The 18356-nt window shown below is 40.8% G+C and overlaps 2 protein-coding genes and 1 long non-coding RNA gene across 4 annotated transcripts in view; 2 read left to right on the top strand and 1 right to left on the bottom strand.

Annotated features, from left to right (window-relative positions):
- The first annotated feature begins 282 nt into the window (after positions 1–282).
- Positions 283–17044, top strand: SFPQ (splicing factor proline and glutamine rich). 2 transcript variants are annotated; one of them, XM_040468810.1, is made up of 12 exons: positions 283–1196; positions 1858–2046; positions 2385–2686; positions 2787–2882; positions 3918–4114; positions 4229–4313; positions 5274–5391; positions 5723–5771; positions 5852–5973; positions 14735–14782; positions 15476–15562; positions 16951–17044. In XM_040468810.1, exons 1-10 carry the CDS (start codon positions 387–389, stop codon positions 14756–14758), a joined length of 1992 nt encoding a protein of 663 aa, XP_040324744.1. In that variant the 5' UTR covers positions 283–386; the 3' UTR covers positions 14759–14782; positions 15476–15562; positions 16951–17044. The 2 variants fall into 2 exon arrangements, with proteins under 2 accessions (XP_040324744.1, XP_040324738.1); XM_040468804.1 differs by having other exon boundaries at positions 284–1196; positions 8378–14782.
- Positions 1817–12214, bottom strand: LOC121026016 (uncharacterized). The gene is made up of 4 exons (XR_005788227.1): positions 12122–12214; positions 9133–9137; positions 4908–4919; positions 1817–1829 (listed from the first exon to the last, which is right to left on the bottom strand). It is a non-coding gene; the product is annotated as an uncharacterized LOC121026016 (long non-coding RNA).
- The window catches only part of ZMYM6 (zinc finger MYM-type containing 6), a 97567-nt gene continuing 94686 nt past the window's right edge, over positions 15476–18356 (top strand). Inside the window, exon 1 of the mRNA XM_040468738.1 lies at positions 15476–15562. The gene's annotated coding sequence lies outside the window, so the exon portion shown is untranslated. The remainder of the gene's footprint in view (positions 15563–18356) is intronic.

Genomic DNA, 18356 nt, shown 5'->3' with positions numbered 1-18356 from the left:
GATAGGGCCGTGGCTTATCAGGGAAAACTGCTCTGGCGAACCCATTCAAATTTCTCACAGCAAATCACAGTGGCCTGCAGCCAACTCCTTTTCTGCTCATTGGCCAACTGGAAACTTCAGCCCCTCCAAGCCTCCCTCCTCTCATCCGGAAGCCAATCGGAAAGATTAGCGTTCCGTCACTTTGTGTCATCAAGTACCGTACTTGCAATTGGCTAATGGAGCTACAGATCGAGAAGTAGGCGGGGCCAAGCCAGCTGGCCTATATAAGAGGAGGACAAAGGCGGCGCGCCGCCTGTGTCATCCGCCATCTTGTGCGAAGCAAGGTGGCCTCCACGTTCCCAGAGCGTCTTCTCCGCTTCTGCCTCGACCGCCCCTTGATTACAGACATGTCTCGGGATCGGTTCCGGAGCCGTGGCGGTGGCGGTGGCGGCTTCCACCGGCGCGGAGGAGGCGGCGGCCGCGGCGGCCTCCACGACTTCCGCTCCCCGCCGCCCGGCATGGGCCTCAATCAGAACCGCGGACCCATGGGGCCCGGCCCGGGCCAGGGTGGCCCCAAGCCCCCAATCCCACCACCGCCTCCGCACCAGCAACAGCAGCAGCCACCACCGCAGCAGCCGCCACCACAGCAGCCGCCGCCACTTCAGCCACCACCGCATCAGCCGCCGCATCAGCAGCCGCCGCCGCCGCCACAGGACTCGTCCAAGCCCGTCGTTCCTCAGGGACCCGGCCCGGCTCCTGGAGTGGGCAGCGCTCCGCCGGCCTCCGGCTCGGCACCGCCCGCCACTCCCCCGACCTCTGGGGCCCCTACGGGCCCAGGCCCCACCCCGACCCCGCCGCCCGCTGTCACCTCGGCGCCCCCCGGGGCGCCCCCGCCCGCGCCGCCGAGCAGCGGTGTCCCCACCACCCCACCTCAGGCCGGGGGCCCCCCGCCTCCACCCGCAGGGGGCCCGGGACCCGGTCCTAAGCAGGGCCCAGGACCCGGGGGCCCGAAAGGCGGCAAAATGCCAGGCGGGCCGAAGCCCGGCGGCGGCCCGGGCCTAAGTACTCCTGGCGGCCACCCCAAGCCGCCACACCGAGGCGGCGGGGAGCCCCGAGGAGGCCGGCAGCACCACCCACCCTACCACCAGCAGCACCACCAGGGGCCCCCACCCGGCGGGCCTGGTGGCCGCAGCGAGGAGAAGATCTCCGACTCGGAGGTGAGTATCTCCCGGAGCTACGCGTCGGTTTCCCTAAGATGGCGGCGGCCCCCTCCTCCTTCCTTTCCCGGCCTCCATTTTGTCGGAGACCGGAAAGAGCGCGTGCGCGCGGGCGGCCGAGGGCGGGGCCGCTGCCGGAGTAGGACGGCCCGAGGGAGGCTGGCCTGGGGAGGCAGGCGATGACAAGCTGCCCTGAAAAAGCTAGCGGGTCCTGGGAACCAGACTAGAGCGTGCTGTGTAGGGTTGGAGAGATCTGGGAACTTCGGCCTTACAGGAGCAGGCACAAGTCATGTGGGTGACAGCAGGGTTTTGGTCATTTTTTTTCATGTAATACTTGATTTGACTTAACGTCTGCTACGATGTAGATTTGTTAGCGACACTAAGCATATACAGCTGACGAGGTTGCTCATGTAGAGTCGAGTCTAGAGAGGGCTGTAGGTCTATTCTCGAGTGTTCTGGATGGTTTGGGCTGTTTGATGTTCGGATAGTTAACTGCATTGGAAATCCGCAAATAAGTAAAACTTTGTTTTGAATTTAAACGGCATTGAAGAATAACTCCGTTGGTGGTGTTACCCAGGCTGGGAAAAGCGAACATTGTTACTGAATTTTCCTACTTGATGAGGTGACTGGTGTCTGAAAAATTTCCTTCCTTTTTCATTAGGGGTTTAAAGCCAACTTGTCTCTCTTGAGGAGGCCTGGAGAGAAAACTTACACTCAGCGTTGTCGGTTATTTGTTGGGAATCTACCTGCTGATATCACAGAGGATGAATTCAAAAGACTATTTGCTAAATATGGAGAACCAGGAGAAGTTTTTATCAACAAAGGCAAAGGATTTGGATTTATTAAACTTGTGAGTTTTTTTTTAATTTAAAGTGGATTTAGAAGAGTGTTTTCATTTTTTGCTACTGCAGACGCTAGCATTCAAACCAACAGCAATAAGTTGGTTTTTAAATTTTTCACCTTTTTTACAAACAAGATGCCACTTATATAGCGAATAATTGTTGGTACCTAAGAAAAGGGGAGAGTGGGTGGATAAGACATTTAACTACCTACCCTGAGTGGTGTCTGGGAGGGTTGCTTGAACTGAGCCTGAGGAAGAAAAGGAGTGGGAGTTAAGCTTTTAACAGTTTCAGAGTGGACATTAGCCAATAGGAGGTAATTAACATGAGCATGTCTGATAACTTTCAGGAATCTAGAGCACTGGCTGAAATTGCCAAAGCTGAACTTGATGATACACCGATGAGAGGTAGACAGCTTCGGGTTCGCTTTGCCACACATGCTGCTGCCCTTTCTGTTCGAAACCTTTCACCTTATGTTTCCAATGAACTGTTGGAAGAAGCTTTTAGCCAGTTTGGTCCTATTGAAAGGGCTGTTGTAATTGTGGATGATCGCGGGAGATCTACAGGGAAAGGCATTGTTGAGTTTGCTTCCAAACCAGCAGCAAGGAAAGCATTTGAAAGATGCAGTGAAGGTGTTTTCTTACTAACAACGTAAGTTCTTGTGCTTATCTTAATTTTTATTTGTTAACTTGGATGAGGAAGTTGAAACAAAACTGAAACGAAGTTAAGACAGAACCATTTTTGTTACTAGAACTCCTCGTCCAGTCATTGTGGAACCACTTGAACAATTAGATGATGAAGATGGCCTTCCTGAAAAACTTGCACAGAAGAATCCAATGTATCAAAAGTAAGATTGATTTAAATTTTAAGCATTTTTCTTATTTAAGTCCAAACAATTTGCAGTAATTTTTCACTTTTGCTTAGAAAATGCAAAATTCTTCAAATGCATATATGCTTGATAGAAATCTAAGGCTCAGGAAGTTTAGAGGTTTTGAAGCAGAGATCTTCAAATGCCTAGTATTCATTGTTGAGATAGGTGTAGTTTACATGCAATTTTGTTTTGTCTTTAGAACAGTTGTGTGATGAATAGGTATCTTCCTTTTTAAGAATGGAAAACAATATACTCCTTGATTAGGCATTTGGTTAGAGGAAACAGAATTAGGAAATGAGGAAGGTAGGATTGCTTTTCGGTGCCCGTTATTTTCTGTTACCATAGAATTCTGGGACATGTATTACTTTTTTACATAAAGGTTTAAAAATTTTAAAATGTTGATTCATTTTTGAGAGAGTGGGGAGGGGCAGAGAGAGAGGGAGACACGGGATCTGAAGCAGGCTCCAGGCTCTGGGCTGTCAGCACAAACTGGAAGATAACAACCTGAAGTGAAATTGGGTGCTTAACTGAGCCACTCAGGCGACCCAAAGATTTTATTTTTAAGTAATCTCTGCACCCCGTACGGGGCTCAAATTCATAAGGCTCAGATGCACAACCGCAAAATCAAGAGTCATGTGCTTCTGACTGAGCCAGCCAGCCATCTTGGGACATGTATTATTTCTGATGTAAAGCTATTTTTTAAAATTTATTTATTTTGAGAAAGAATGCGAGTGGGGAGGAGCAGAAAGAGAGAACCCAAGCAGACTCCATGTTGTCATGATGCGCAGAGCCCAACTCAGGGCTTGATCTCATGACGCTGAGATGACCTGAGCCAAAACCAGAAGTTGGACGATTAACCAACCGGCTGAGCCACCCTGGCGCCCCTGCCATCCCCTGCCTTTGGGTATTTCTTAGAGTCGATAGGCCAGGGGCAAAATCAGTGTTTTTAGGGTAATTGAGTAGTCTTTCTTATGTGCATCCACAAATCGGTTCATGTTGAAATATTGTCAGGGAGAGAGAAACCCCTCCTCGTTTTGCCCAGCATGGCACATTTGAGTATGAATATTCTCAGCGATGGAAGTCCCTGGATGAAATGGAGAAACAGCAAAGGGAGCAAGTTGAAAAAAACATGAAAGATGCAAAGGACAAATTGGAAAGTGAAATGGAAGATGCTTATCACGAACATCAGGCAAATCTTTTGCGTCAAGGTAAAAAAAAAAAAAAGATCCTGTTGTGTAAATTTCACTGATAGGCTGAATTGCTTTTTGAACTTTTTAGAACCCCGTTAATGTGAATTCACAACAAAATTTTCTAATGTTTAGATCTGATGAGACGTCAGGAAGAATTAAGACGCATGGAAGAACTTCATAATCAAGAAATGCAGAAACGTAAAGAAATGCAGCTAAGGTAAAATTTTGTTAAACTAAATTAAGCCTTCTGCATAAACATTTAGAGGAAAAGATACATCTAAGTCTTGCAGGTGAGTGTGTTGGCATACAGAGGTTAAATACTGACATATGTCAGTGTTGGTTTGACACTAAATCAGAGTAGAGTGTAAGGTTTTCATTTAGGACACCAGTTTTCTTTGCCAGAATGCTTCTAGGTCTGTTCTAGACTCTCTTCAGGCTTTCCTGTGTGTTTGCTCCAATCTAGACTTTGTAATTTTTTTTTTTTTAATGTTTATTTTTGAGAGAGAGGGTGAGCGAGCCAGGGAGGCGGCAGAGAGGGAGGGAGACAGAATCCAGAGTGGGCTTTCTTTTTAAAAAAATTTTTTTTTCTCCACGTTTTTATTTATTTTTGGGACAGAGAGAAACAGAGCATGAACGGGGGAGGGGCAGAGAGAGAGGGAGACACAGAATCGGAAACCGGCTCCAGGCTCCGAGCCATCAGCCCAGAGCCTGACGCGGGGCTCGAACTCACGGACCGTGAGATCGTGACCTGGCTGAAGTCGGACGCTTAACCGACTGCGCCACCCAGGCGCCCCCAGAGTGGGCTTTCTACTCAGAAGAGTGCCTGGCTCAAACCCATGAACTGCCATGAACTTGGAGAAGCCGAAGTCAGGTGACTAATCGGCTAAGCCACCCAGGTGTTCCTCTAACCTAGACTTTGTAAAGCTCTGAGTCAGACCACTAGCTTTTTCCAAGTTGACTTATTTATTTTAAAGTTCATTAATTTTGAGATAGCATAGCATGGGAGAGCACAGGTAGGGAGGGGCAGAGAGAATCTCAAGCAGGCTCTAACTCACAAACTGAGATCATGACCTGAGCCGAAGTCACATGCCCAACTGACAGAGCCACCCAGGCACCCCTTCAAATTAACTTTTAAAAGATGTGGGTGACCGTTCATGTGCTTGATGAATATTTCCAGGCAAGAAGAAGAACGACGTAGAAGGGAAGAAGAGATGATGATTCGTCAACGTGAAATGGAAGAACAAATGAGGCGCCAAAGAGAGGAAAGTTATAGCCGGATGGGCTACATGGATCCAGTAAGTAAAATTCTATTGCAGTCTAGTTGGAGTTGTCTACAAAACTTGTAGGTACCAAAAATATGAAGTCTTACTAAGTTAAATATAACATTTCACTTTATAGTTTTTGTTTTTACAAGTGTATTATGATACGCTTTGAGTTTTATCTTCTTGGCTGGGCCTAAAGATTTCATTGGTTAGGAAGAAGCTCTATCGGTTTTTGGATAATTGAATTTCAACAAGTGGTTTCAGAATACTGATTTTAAAAATAGTCTTCATCTTTGAGTTTTGGAGATTTTTTTTGTCTAAGAATTCTTGGTATGGACATATGAAAGGGATTTTTTTGTTTCAGAGAGAAAGAGACATGAGAATGGGTGGAGGAGGAGCAATGAACATGGGAGGTAAGCATGAAAATAATATTAGCAGTACCATTCAAGAACTGTATTCTGGTTGAGTTGTAACCAGCATTTTTGTTTCCTAGATCCCTATGGTTCAGGAGGCCAGAAATTTCCACCTCTAGGTGGTGGTGGTGGCATAGGTTATGAAGCTAATCCTGGAGTTCCACCAGCAACCATGAGTGGTTCCATGATGGGAAGCGACATGGTAATGTATCCTGTGTGACGTAGTACAAAGGAAATTCTCATTTTTCACAACTTACGTGTGTGTGTTTTGTTTTCTGTTTTTTTTTCTTTTGTTTTGTTTTTTTAAGTAGGTAACTGAACCTCTTTTTAGTTCCTGTATCATGTAAATCATAATATTGAGGAAAACTTTGGCAACATAGAAGAACTCAGTATGCGGTAACCTAAACAGAAACGGTTGCCAACAAGAAGTCAATGCTGTCAGTAGTATGTTGGAGTTCTCTTCGGCAATAAGTAGACATAGGTGCTTTCCATTATATTGCTTGTGTACTTTTGCACTCTAGCACATGGCAAATCCAAATTCTAAATGTTAGATGATGTACCTGATTATTCTACATCCACGTGAGAGTAATCAAATGGCAAACTGTCATTCATTAAGCTGATATTTGCCATAAGTATGAATCAGACTTGCAGTTTATAGTTTTAGGCATGTTTTAGTGATGTGTAGGACTTTGACCTATATTTGGTGTGGTTTCTACCCATGAGAAGGGAGTTGTTTACTGTTTTGACTCGTCGTTTCCCACTTGTTGGGCCTGTCAATAGGTGCACCTTCTAAAACACTGACATCTCTATATTGCTACAGGATAGCAACAATCCATGACCATTTTAAGCATACTAGTTGTGTGCATTTGATCTGAACCTTCTTGATGCTTTCATATTTTAACTGTACAGGTAGTCTGTCAGGATGCTTTAGAAACAACCAAGTGAATTGGTCTGAGTGGCTGTGTTAGGGCTTTACAAATCCATAGGAAATTTGAATATTGGATTTAGAGGTGGGTTTAGAGAAGTGTGCATTTTCATAACTGAGTTGAATATGATTGGTTCACCTACAGGCTTTTGGCAAAGGAGAGGGAAACTGCAACACATAGCTCGTTAGGTTTATTTTACAAATAGGAATGTAAGGATTTATTATGGGGTCTAATCCATTTAAAGCCTACTTGAGGTTTTTTGAGAATTAGAATCATAAATAGCTGGTTGGGTAAACGTAGTGGTGTTTTCTTCAAAATGAATTTAAAAAATAACGTGGGTAACATTTTGGTTTATACGCTTCCTAAAAGGCAGATTGTAGGTCTGTATCAAATTTGTAAAATATAATTTGGCATGATGTTCCCACAATTGAGATTTTTTCTGTCTCCTATAACAGGTAGCGTTCTAAGATGTAATAACATAACCGTGAAACCCCCAAATTTTCTCATAGCTTTTGAGAAACACCGTACAATGTGTTAAAACCCTGACGTTTTTAGGTTTTTGAGAAATAGTTTAAAGAATTGAGATTTAGTTTAAGTAGCCCTGTAGTATATAGTAGAAAACATGTTTGAACTATGTATAGGAAGTTAAACACTGCTTTTTTCCCTCCCTTTTGGAGTGATGTTCTCTGTAACTGATTTATTTTGAATAGAATTTGTAAGGCTTTTGTGCTTTGCATATCAATAGGGTTTTTCTGTTTGGGAACATAGGTTTCTAAGATTAAAGTACTTAAAACTAGATGGAATAACGAAGTCCTGCTTTACTGCAGTCACTTAAGCTTGGTGTTAAGCTGTTTGGGAGATCCCCAAAACATGGAATCATAGCTAAGTGTTCGTAGACTTTCAAAGACCCGAAGGAAAAGCTGGGCTGGTGTGGGGGTGGGCTGTATATTTAGTCAATTTGCAACTATACTACTGTGAACATAATTGTCTCTGCTTATTTAGTGATGGTTCTGAAGGTGGTATACCTGTGAGAATATGGCAACACTTTTAATGAAGTTACTGTGCCGGTTAAGTGACTAAATCTGTTAGTCTTTTATGCTTTTTCTTTTTGTAGTCTGGTAGCATTTTATTAAAACTTTGAATGTTTTAAGATTCTGCAACTTAGCAGATGTGTCTTAAGATCTTGAAAAGCACAAGGTTTCTTATGCAGCTCATGCCACTAACTGGTGAGTAGGTCTTTGTCACTTCATTGAGTGAATTGAATCTGTCTGGTTGGGCTTGTTAGGCTTACTTGGAAATTAAATTTCCTGTTCAGACCTTGAAAGTGAGAAGTTTGCAAGCTTTTGCAGTGGGTTAATCTGATGTGAAATTTCTTAAAACTCATTTTGGAATGGGTTTTCACATCTGCACTAATTCTTAAATTTTTTAGCACTACAGGGAAGACCTATTCTTTGAAACAGGTGTATGAGAATGGCTCAAGTGGGAACATACCACAAGGCATGTATTATCGTAAACTAATTTTCAAATTACCCTTTTTTCCTTTCTATGTTCCCGGTACCTGTGGATCGACTCATTGGTGATTGTATCGACGAACGTTGACTACGGAACCTTCTAAAATATTTACTTAACACACATGGACATCAACTACATATAATGAACTGTTAATTACTGTTCCAATAGCGTACTGAGCGCTTTGGGCAGGGAGGTGCGGGACCTGTGGGTGGACAGGGTCCTAGAGGAATGGGGCCTGGAACTCCAGCAGGATATGGTAGAGGGAGAGAAGAGTATGAAGGCCCAAACAAAAAGCCCCGATTTTAGATGTGATATCTAGGTTTTCATTCCAGTTTGTTTTTGTCTTTTCTTGTTTAGATACCAATCTTTTAAATTCTTGCATTTTAGTAAGAAAGCTACCTTTTTATGGATGTTAGCAGTTTATTGACCTAATATTTGTAAATGGTCTGTTTGGGCAGGTAAAATTATGTAATGCAGTGTTTCAAACAACAGGGGAATTCTTTTTCCTTTTTATTTCCTTTTTTTTTTTTTTTTTTAACTGTATAATGTCCCTCAAGTTATGGCAGTGTACCTTGTGCCACTGAATTTCCAAAGTGTACCAATTTTTTTTTTACTGTGCTTCAAATAAATAGAAAAAATAGTTATAATATTGATCTTCAACTTTGCCATTCATGCTTCTATGCACATTAGGCTAGGTATTCCACTTCGAAAGCATGAGCGTGTCTAGGCCTTTGAATGGCATATGCCATTTCTGGGAAATGTATCTGTAGGCTAAGCATTGCTTTCTACAAATAAGTACCCCCCCCCTTGTTTTAAAAAGAAGAAATGCATATTGAAGTAGTTTCATGATTTGTTTGGCATTATAGGAAGCAAGCTGGTGCTAAGTATTTTTAAATGGTTATGTAAGCAAGCTGAACTGTAACTCTTCCTTCAGGAATGTGTATTAAGATTATGGAATGGGTGAAAGACTTGGTAGGGGGAGAAAGTGGGTATGACTAAATGGATCTTTATGGCCCTATGATCTATCCTTTCCTTGAAAGTTTCTGAAGAAAAAAGTGGAAAGATCATTTTGTTGCATTCCTCCATTCTTGTTTTTAAAAGAACAAGTCCCAAGCCCTACAAATGGCTTGTATTGAACTTTCATATTTGAATTAAAGATTGTTAAACATGAAGCCTTTTCATGTATTACTTCAAGCGATTTATGAAGATGGGGTTTAGTGTGAAAAATTCAACTTGCAAGTAAGAAGCGTAGTAACCATGAAGTAGGATTAGCTACGTATACATTTGTACTCTGTAACTTTTACATCTCCTTGTGCTACTTCTGGTGGACAAAATCTGTAGGGCTATGAAAACTTGTTCTCTTTTCTAAGAACTAGTGGTGACTGTTAATGACCAGTAGCGTTGTAGATCACGATTCTTACTGTAAACTATTTGTTAACCTGCTTTTCTATAGTTTACTTTTGATGTAGCACTAAATCTGGAGAGAGTTGCTCATGCTACACAGTACAAATACCCCTTTCTCCCACCATAAAGTTTTGGAGTGTTTCGATGGTGTTGTCAGCTGATTGTCAACTTCATTGAATCTCCTTCCATTAGGATAAGACATTCTGACTTAACATTAAAGTAGATTGTTACTGTTGTCTGATAGTACGATGGGAACCTGTTTTCCCAGAGTATGTATGTTAGCAGAGGAACAGCTTCCTAAAAGTAGGTAAAGTAATTGAATTGGTTTGGCTTTGTTCTTAGTTCCATTCAAATTTGTACATTACAGAACTCTTACTATGGAATGTGTCTTCCTCCTTTTCACCTCTGTTCTTGGTGCTAATTGGCAAAAGTAAAATTCTAAATCAAATCTTCGTTAAATGCTGAAGTTTAGTATTGTGCCTGAGTACAAAGGGAAACCTCTTGTTGAAACTCTGAGCACTTTCTGCATAGGAAACTGGATAATACTAAAAGTAAAACACTAGTGGAGTATAAAGGCATGTCACTCAATTCTGGTTGTGTGACTTGACAGGTACATGGTGTGCTAATTAAGGAAGAGAATCTCCTTAGAATATGTTTATTATTTCTTCCCCAAGACACTTGGAAGTGGGTAGTAGTTCCACCATAATTCTATCCATGAGGAAGTTTTGTCCCAAGTCATTAATTGGTGATATGTATGAGGTTTTCTGTATGGAAACAAGGGTCTGGATTTGAAAGGAATCCATTACAATTTGATTGAATTGTATGGTAGGGACTCCACTAATGACAAATTAAGGGGTGTTCATGGGACACCCACAGAGGGTGAACGTGAATGTGTGTGGGCGGGGGCTGGTGGGGAAGTGGGAAAATCTGCCTATAAAATTAATGTTTCAGTTTATTTTTCAGATTACATGCCTTTCTTTATAAGGGATGCTGGCACAGACCCCTAAAATAAGCTTTTGTTAGTACTGTACCTTTGAAGAGTGGTGAAGGATGCTAATGGATAATCTCCTGAAAGTTGTGGTTTTGCTAGCCTTACTGTGGGCTGTAGAATTGCTAAACGTTGTTTAGCAAATAATGTTGCTTAGTTTCCACTAAGTTTTGCCTTTTCCTCACTGAAACAGCAGTGTACCAAGGGTTGTAAGCTACTCAGACTTTCAATAAGTCTTGGAATGCATATGGTAGTTTTTAGCTTAATGTGAATTTAAATCCTCTTAAAAAGGAGTTTGCTAAAAGCTGATATGAAATGGGTGGGAAAGGGAATGTAGTACTTTTGAAGTATTTCAGCCATTTTTCTTATTTAAAGAAACCAGCTGCCCCCATTTCCTCTTCTCCACTTTCTCTCGTAATTTTATTTTAAGAGGAACACTGATCATTTTAAGCTTATTACTCCTAATCTTTAAACTGCATTCTCTACGAGATCCCAGTGTATTCAATAGGTACCTTATAAGATTAACTGAATGGCTCACATTATTTAGTGAAACCATAATCCTCTGCTTAGAACACTAATTAAAACTCCTAAGAAGTCCTATAAACCCCACCACTCTTTATATAGATGTATTATACCACTAATACAAACAGATAATAATTTGGGAAATTGTAACGTTACGCCTGTGCAATTTTTATAAGTGGCATATTATGGCAGACAAAAATTTAGATACTTGGCTTTTCTCGGGCAAGCCACTACGTTGTGGCGGGATGTTTTCTGGTGTTCTTGGACTGCAATTGTGCACTATTAAAGTAGTGGCCTGCTACATAACTGCATTTAGCCAGCATTTCTGCAGTGCGTAACTGTGAGGAACGTAGTACCGCAAATGGCAATGGACATTAGGACCCGGATGTAGTATTCCTGCTTGCTCCAAGATTCTCATTGCCGACTGCATACAGGTAGGTAACAAGCAATATAATCTAACTTGGTGACTTGCTATGTACTTTTATTCCGTGGGCATTCTGACATCACACTTCTGACCATGAAATTACAGTGCAGCACCTAACACTTGGATGGTAAAGCTAGCTGTTATCAAAACTGCGTGGGTTTGGGTTTCAAGCTGTAATTTGTCAGGCAGAAATCAGTGCTGTTGCAGTTCTCAGATAAAAAGTGCAAACTTGATTCTTTGGTACATCTGATGCAGTTGTGTGGTTTCCTTTAGTTGCATTGTAACTGAAGAGAACGTGGAACACGTCAGTGGTGTGGGGGAGAGGGAATCAAACCATACTTGGAAAGTAGAGTGCTTTTAGCATCTTGACATGGACTGTATAGCATGTGATACTGAGTCTCTGTTGTAGCAAACTGACCTGCCCATAGGTCAGCAATATCCATTTCAGAATGCAATCTTGGTAATCATTCTGCAGGTTGGAGTGAATTAAGACTAAAAAGTACAGTGGTTTGTTTTTTTTTTTTTTTTTGTAATGTGACTTAAATTTTTTTTTTAATGGGCTTCATGGGAATACCTTTGTTACTAACGTGGGCTTAGATGGGAATCTAATGTGAATAGTTCCAAGTTATGTGACTTGTCTAAATATGTCTATGCTCTAAACCTGGGGGAAAGTGGTGTGGCATGTTGACTTGCCTGCAGTTGAATACACGTTGGGAATCATTTCCCAATCCTAAGACTTCTTCGTCGTATTCTGTAGGATGACTGCAAATGTTCAGAGTAGATTTTTGAATTTGGTTCCCTTAGCTTTAGGGATGTGATGTTCTAATCCAAAATGCTTACCAAAAATAAAAAAATAAAAAGTCTTCAAAAGCAGCTTTGGTTGCTTAGGACTTCAGCTTTGTAAGCTTTGCATCGACTGTTGTTCCAGACCTCAATTCAACTTAACTTTGGTCTCCGAGCTGGTTTTTAGCTAGCATGCATGGAAACAGCTTTCACGTATAATGCTTTCTGCTCTGTAACTGGAAGTTTGGTTTACTTTGCATAAATGCCGGTGAAAACTCTTCGTGACTATGAGAATTTTCTTCCATTGTATCAAGAAAAATGGCTTGCTCTTTGGCAAGCAATTCACAAGGTGGGGACAAATTTGTACTTTAATACGTAGTCTATTCAAACAAATACCTTGACTCTCCTGTTAGGTGAAAAAGCAAATGGTGACTAGTTTAGCTCTTTGTTAATAATACAATGCAGTTCAAACATAATGCTCAATATTAGTGACAATAGTGTCGCTAAATTGACATACAACCCCGATGGGATTTTCCTGTGGCATAATCCATTAAATCGGTGGCCAACACTTGCTACCGTGATTTAGTGATTCAAGTGTTTAGAAATAAAAGCTCAGGTTCATTTCTTAACAGTCAATAACAATTTTGAGAGAACGTACTTGTTACAATATATGGACTTGAGGAACATCATTGGGGTGGGGGGTTAATTTTGCTTCATTTCTGCTTATTTCAAGATGAGTAGGCTTTTGCACTTTGAAATGAGAAACCTGTGACTTAAGTCCATTCTAAACTAGTTTCGATTTGTATGTAGCTATAATTTGTGAATCTTAGTGTAGAGGATCTTAAAATCACTCACTCAAAAAGCTGGGAATAAATGGGCTTCAGTAACACCACTATACCGAGGTGCTTGCATTGTATTTCATAGTGTTTCCTTGTTGCAAACCAGAATTATTCTTTTTAATGAGAATGGTCTAAAGTTCAGAGGTGTGATGCCAGAATGCATTTTCGTACTGTTAGGCCCTTGGAACAGATACCGGTGCTTTCCGAAAGATGAAAGAAATGGAATGGGTGCTCTTCACACAAGGTTGCAAAACCTACCAAGAATGTATAATAGTCTCATTTTTCCCCAAGAAAAGAGATGCGTGTGACTAGTTTCGGACTTTTAACCTTAATGGGGGTTGCATGTCTCCTATTGTTAATCATTGTCAGCTGCAGTGACATGATCAACAGTCCTGCATTTTTATTGCCTTTCCCTTAATGATTTTGGACAGGTTTGAGAGAGCCAGGATGCTTGTTCTGGGCCTTTATTTGGTTTTGGCTTTAGCTGATAATGTTTCAGTGTCTGTCAGCTAGTGCAGTTCTCAAATGGCTGCCTATTAGGGAAAGAATTCCGAGGATTTGACTGCTCCTAATCATCTGTCATTGCTGCTAGATAATGATTGGCAATTTTTAAGACTCAACTGTGGAACTCTCACAGTTGTACACCATCAACCATAAAAATGTTGCTTTTGAACACCAGTGCTGAAAAGATTTTATTTGGAGGGTGAGAAGGGGGCTGGATGCAGAGTACTAGGATAATCTGGAGAATGGGGGAGAATGCAAAACGATATAGTATCCCTTATGGATGGTACATGTGCAACAGGGAACTCTTATTTTTTATACCCTTGGCAGTAACTGATAATCAGGGAGGAAGAAAAACCTGGAACTTGAATTAAGGCTGATCTTTCTGGTTTTTGTGCACTGCGGCCCTACCAGGCATATATATAGTGAAGGTGAATGTCTTCTCCCTCAGAAAAACGCAGGTTCCTTGCTGTCCCGAATAAGGCATAGCTTTCCTGCCCCAACTTAAAACTCAGTGAGGACTTGGAGGGAAAGAACGAGGCAAATACATAGGATTGCAGGATAACAGCTGCAGTGTTGTGTACTGTGGAGTGGGGAGGGCACTCTTCTTGGAGGACTCCTGCTGAAGGTGGTCAGTCCACCTGAGAATGGAAGACATACTTGAATGGGGGGCAGGGTATGTGCTTTTATATGAAAAGAGAGCTGATGTTAAAACTCATTTGGTAAGGTAAACGTTGTCACATACCTTCACATAAGGGATAGTATATTTTGGGTTGCAGTCAAACTGGATTGTGCTCAGACTGGTGAAAATAGCAGTTAGGCTTTTGTATTTCAATTAAGATACAATTTTTATTTGAATTCAGCTGTCTACTTTATTACTTTACATAAGAATAATTTTAGATTTTTTTCCCCCCATCAAGTTTCTTCCTGTTGTTTTTTTATTCCGTAACTTGCCCCCAATCTTTTGTCTCTGGAATTTACTCTTTAAATTTTGAAGTTAACTAGCATTTTCAAAACCTTTATACCCTTGTCTTTTATATTAACTTTCTTTTATTATTCTTTAGGTAAGAATGATTGATGTTGGCTGATATTGGAGTACTCATTCACTTCAAGTAAGTTTCTTTGGAAGTCCTAACCTGTAGAAGAGTTTGAGTTTGATTTGTAAAAAGGTTAAATAATTTGATTTAGCTATGTGGGGCAAAACATGTTTGATTTTTAAGATGTTTACCTCTCCTAAGATAACGTCCAAGTGTTTTGTTTCTGAAAATAGTTGTTTGCATGTGAACGTGAGTGGGAAAGAGAAAGTGGGGAGTATTTTATTATAAAAGTGTCAAACAGTAGGAGAATTGAAAAAAATGGTTGAATCTGTACCTGAAACTAATAGAACTTTGTGTGTCAATTATACTTTGTATGTTATTAACTTTGTATGTTAACATTGTATGTTACTTTTACAACTATAGAAAAAGATACATGGTTATGTAGAGAAAATGGACAAAGAAGGCTTGAATTAGTGGAGAACTGCCATCTTTTTAGTACTCTAAATTCCACTTTTGACCCATTCAGAATGGGTCATTGGTAGAGGAGGAAAAATTCTGAAGTGTTATGTGAAGAAAATTTAGAATGTCACCTTGGTGTGGGCCAGGTCCTTCCTAAGTAAAAACAGCAAAAGAAAATACAAACCACTGATTGGAACCCAGACCTGTACCCCAGAATGTGCCTCTTGTTGATGTGAGAATACAGTGTACATACTAACAATTAATTTAAAAAAATGTAATATGCTATATAAATTCTATTTTTAATGATAGGTGGATAAGCTATTAATCTCAAGATGATATCCCACAACATGAGCCAAGAAGGAAAGCCACAACTTGTTAGATTCAGGAAGTGTCTGGGTAAGTGGAATCATTCTTACTTTGTAAACTGCCTTCCGGACAACTCTTGGGTGTTCCAAACATGATTATTTACGTGTGAATATTTCATTTTAACTTACTCTGTGTTAAAACTTCCTTGTAGGGAATATGTTTTTATAGTACATATTTATAATCATTTTAACAGCCTTCTTGAGGTTGTAGGCCTTGTTTGTTGGTTTGCTCAAGCCTCAGGAAAACAGGGACTTCAGTTTTCTCTAAGAGTATGTATGTATATCTACCTTTGTCCATTGAACTATGCAGAGGAGAGTTTGGAAAGTTTAAAGTTCCTTGGTTGTTTTTGTATTTTTATTTTAATGTTTATTTTGAGAGGGTGTGTGCGTGAGCCAGGGAGGGGTAGGGGGAGGAGAGAGAGAATCCCAGGCAGGCTTTGAATTGTCAGCACAGAGCCTGACACAGGCTTGATCTCATGAACCAGGAGATCATGATCTGAGCCAAAATCAAGAGTTGGGTGCTTAACTGAGCCACCCAGGTGCCCCAGAGTTCCCGGTTTTTTAACCACATAGTCACTTGATGGGATCTCCTATAGTTGATCTCATCTGGTTGATGTATTTAGAAGGGTTGGCAATTTTGGGGTTTGTGTTTGTTTGGTTTTGTGAGATTTTTTTTTTTTTTTTTTTTTTTTGAGAGCAAGTGTAAGCGGGGGAAGGGCAAAGAGAGACAATATCTTAAGCATGTTCGTTCCATGCCCAGTGAGGACTCCCATCTCATGACCATGAAGTCATGACCTGAACTGAAATCAAGAGTCAGATAGATGCTTAAGCAACTGAGCCACCCAGACACCCCCCGGGTTGGCAATTTTAAAGAAAACTCAGCTCAACTCTGCTATTCTAGCTGGGAAAGCCATCATAGACAGTAGGTAAACAAATGGACATAACTTTGTGCCAGTATTTTACAGAAAGGTAGTAGGTGGACAATAGCTTACTGTCTTCTCATCTAATACAAATTGCATAAATAGATAACTAGATAAACACTCAGGTTTAAAGGGCTGTCATAATCGTAGTTTGAAAAGAGAATAAGGTAGAAATAGCAATAATTAATTGACTATATCTTAAACCTAGGGAAGGTGCCAATTAATGGAGTATCTTATATCTTCCTTGCAAGAGTGGTTGCTACTTAAGTTGTAGTGAATGGAAGTAAACTTGAATCAACTAGCTGGTGACAAAGTCTGGTGTTAAAATCATCTGCCTCTTAAAGAATCCTTAATTATATAGGTCATTAAATATTGTTAATACCACACTCCTTGATTAGTATTGTTTGGTGTTAGGAAGTTCACTTGGTGCGAAATGGTAAATGTTTGAGAACTCTGATTCTTAACATATTTTGGAGTAATTGTTTCTTTTAATTGGCAGGATCAGGTGAACTGTGTCCAGAAAACCAGTGAGGAAGAGGGCAAAGAGGAATGAGCAACCTAATTGTTGTTAATAAAGACATTTTAAAATCAGATTGTGCTTTTATGTGTTTTGGTTTTTGTTTTTAAGTTAGGACCTTTTGTTTCCTAGAATTCTCCTTATATGTCATCACCTTGTTTCTAGGTGATATAAAAAGATGCTCCATATTGTGGGCATAGAACTGGTTATAATTCAGGACTCTTTCAGGACCTTTTTGGCAGAGCTACTTCAACATTAATTACTGATCAACCTAACGGCCCTTCCTCACTGTCCTAACTAACCTGATGTAGCCATCGATAGTTTAAAATTGCCTTCATTCTTTATAGGTTTTATTCCTAAAATTAGCGTATGGTGAATACAGCAATTAACTACATGCCCCTCCTTCATTGGGTTTCAGGCATTAATAGCATTTTGTGTCCCGCTTTGTATTTCACAAAAGAATCCTCAGATGCTGGTTATTACAGGGTACTCCTGTTAGTTCACAAAGAAGCACAGACAGAATTACAGCTTGCCAAATGACGAGGTTTCCTCTAAGTTGAATTTCATAATGCGGTAGCAAATGGACAGGGTCTTTGAATATAGATGTAGAGAAAAGCTTGCTGGAATTGGCTGTAAAATCTGCTTAATAAAGAACTTTGGAAGTAAGATCTTTTCTCCTTTCACTCTAGTCATTCTTGAAACTTGACAAGATGTTAGTCAAAGGACTCTTTGGCACTAGCTTAAGCATTTGTTTGGGATAAGGTGTGTGAGGCCTATGTTTAAAAGGTAATTCTGTTGCTAGGTCTCTGTGGGCCTCATTTGTATAGTGCAGAATTTCAGAAAGTGCTAGTTTGTTAGCTTGCTGTAAGTAAGCAGAAGAGAAGAAACTTGGAATTCAGAAGTTTGCTCAGTGTTACTTGAAAAAGAAAGCCACAAAGGATTGTTGAAAGTCTAACAGTCACCCCTCCCATGGGATTTGCTTTGAAAACGCGTGTGGTCAGTACCAGGGATGAGGTCAAGACCTTGTTTTTCTCATACTCCTAGTCCTTGTTTCACTGTGGTTGGCATATGGTTTAAGAGGCCAGCCATCCCAAATCCAGAATCTTCAGTCCTTTTTTTGGTTCAAGTTTTTATTGCTCCTTTTTGATTGCTACGTTAGGAACCTAATGGATCTCTAGGCAAAAATTAGTACAATGGTTTAGGGGCATAACGGGATCTTAACTACTGAAGTTCAAAGTATTGAGCTATTTGCCCAGCTGTGTTATCTGCCAGGTTACCCAATTTGCAGTTTGCTTATCAATAAAATGAACATAACTTTCTTTGTGCAGTTGGGATAGAAATTGATGGATGTGGTGTTTAGCACAGTCCTGGCTCCAAAGTTGCACATG

This window comes from Herpailurus yagouaroundi, unplaced genomic scaffold (genome assembly GCF_014898765.1).
Source record: "Herpailurus yagouaroundi ecotype Mexico unplaced genomic scaffold, PumYag 77, whole genome shotgun sequence".
Taxonomy (NCBI): Eukaryota; Metazoa; Chordata; class Mammalia; order Carnivora; family Felidae; genus Herpailurus; species Herpailurus yagouaroundi.
Note: the sequence above shows the minus strand (reverse complement) of the source record. Positions and strands in the feature narration are given on the sequence as shown.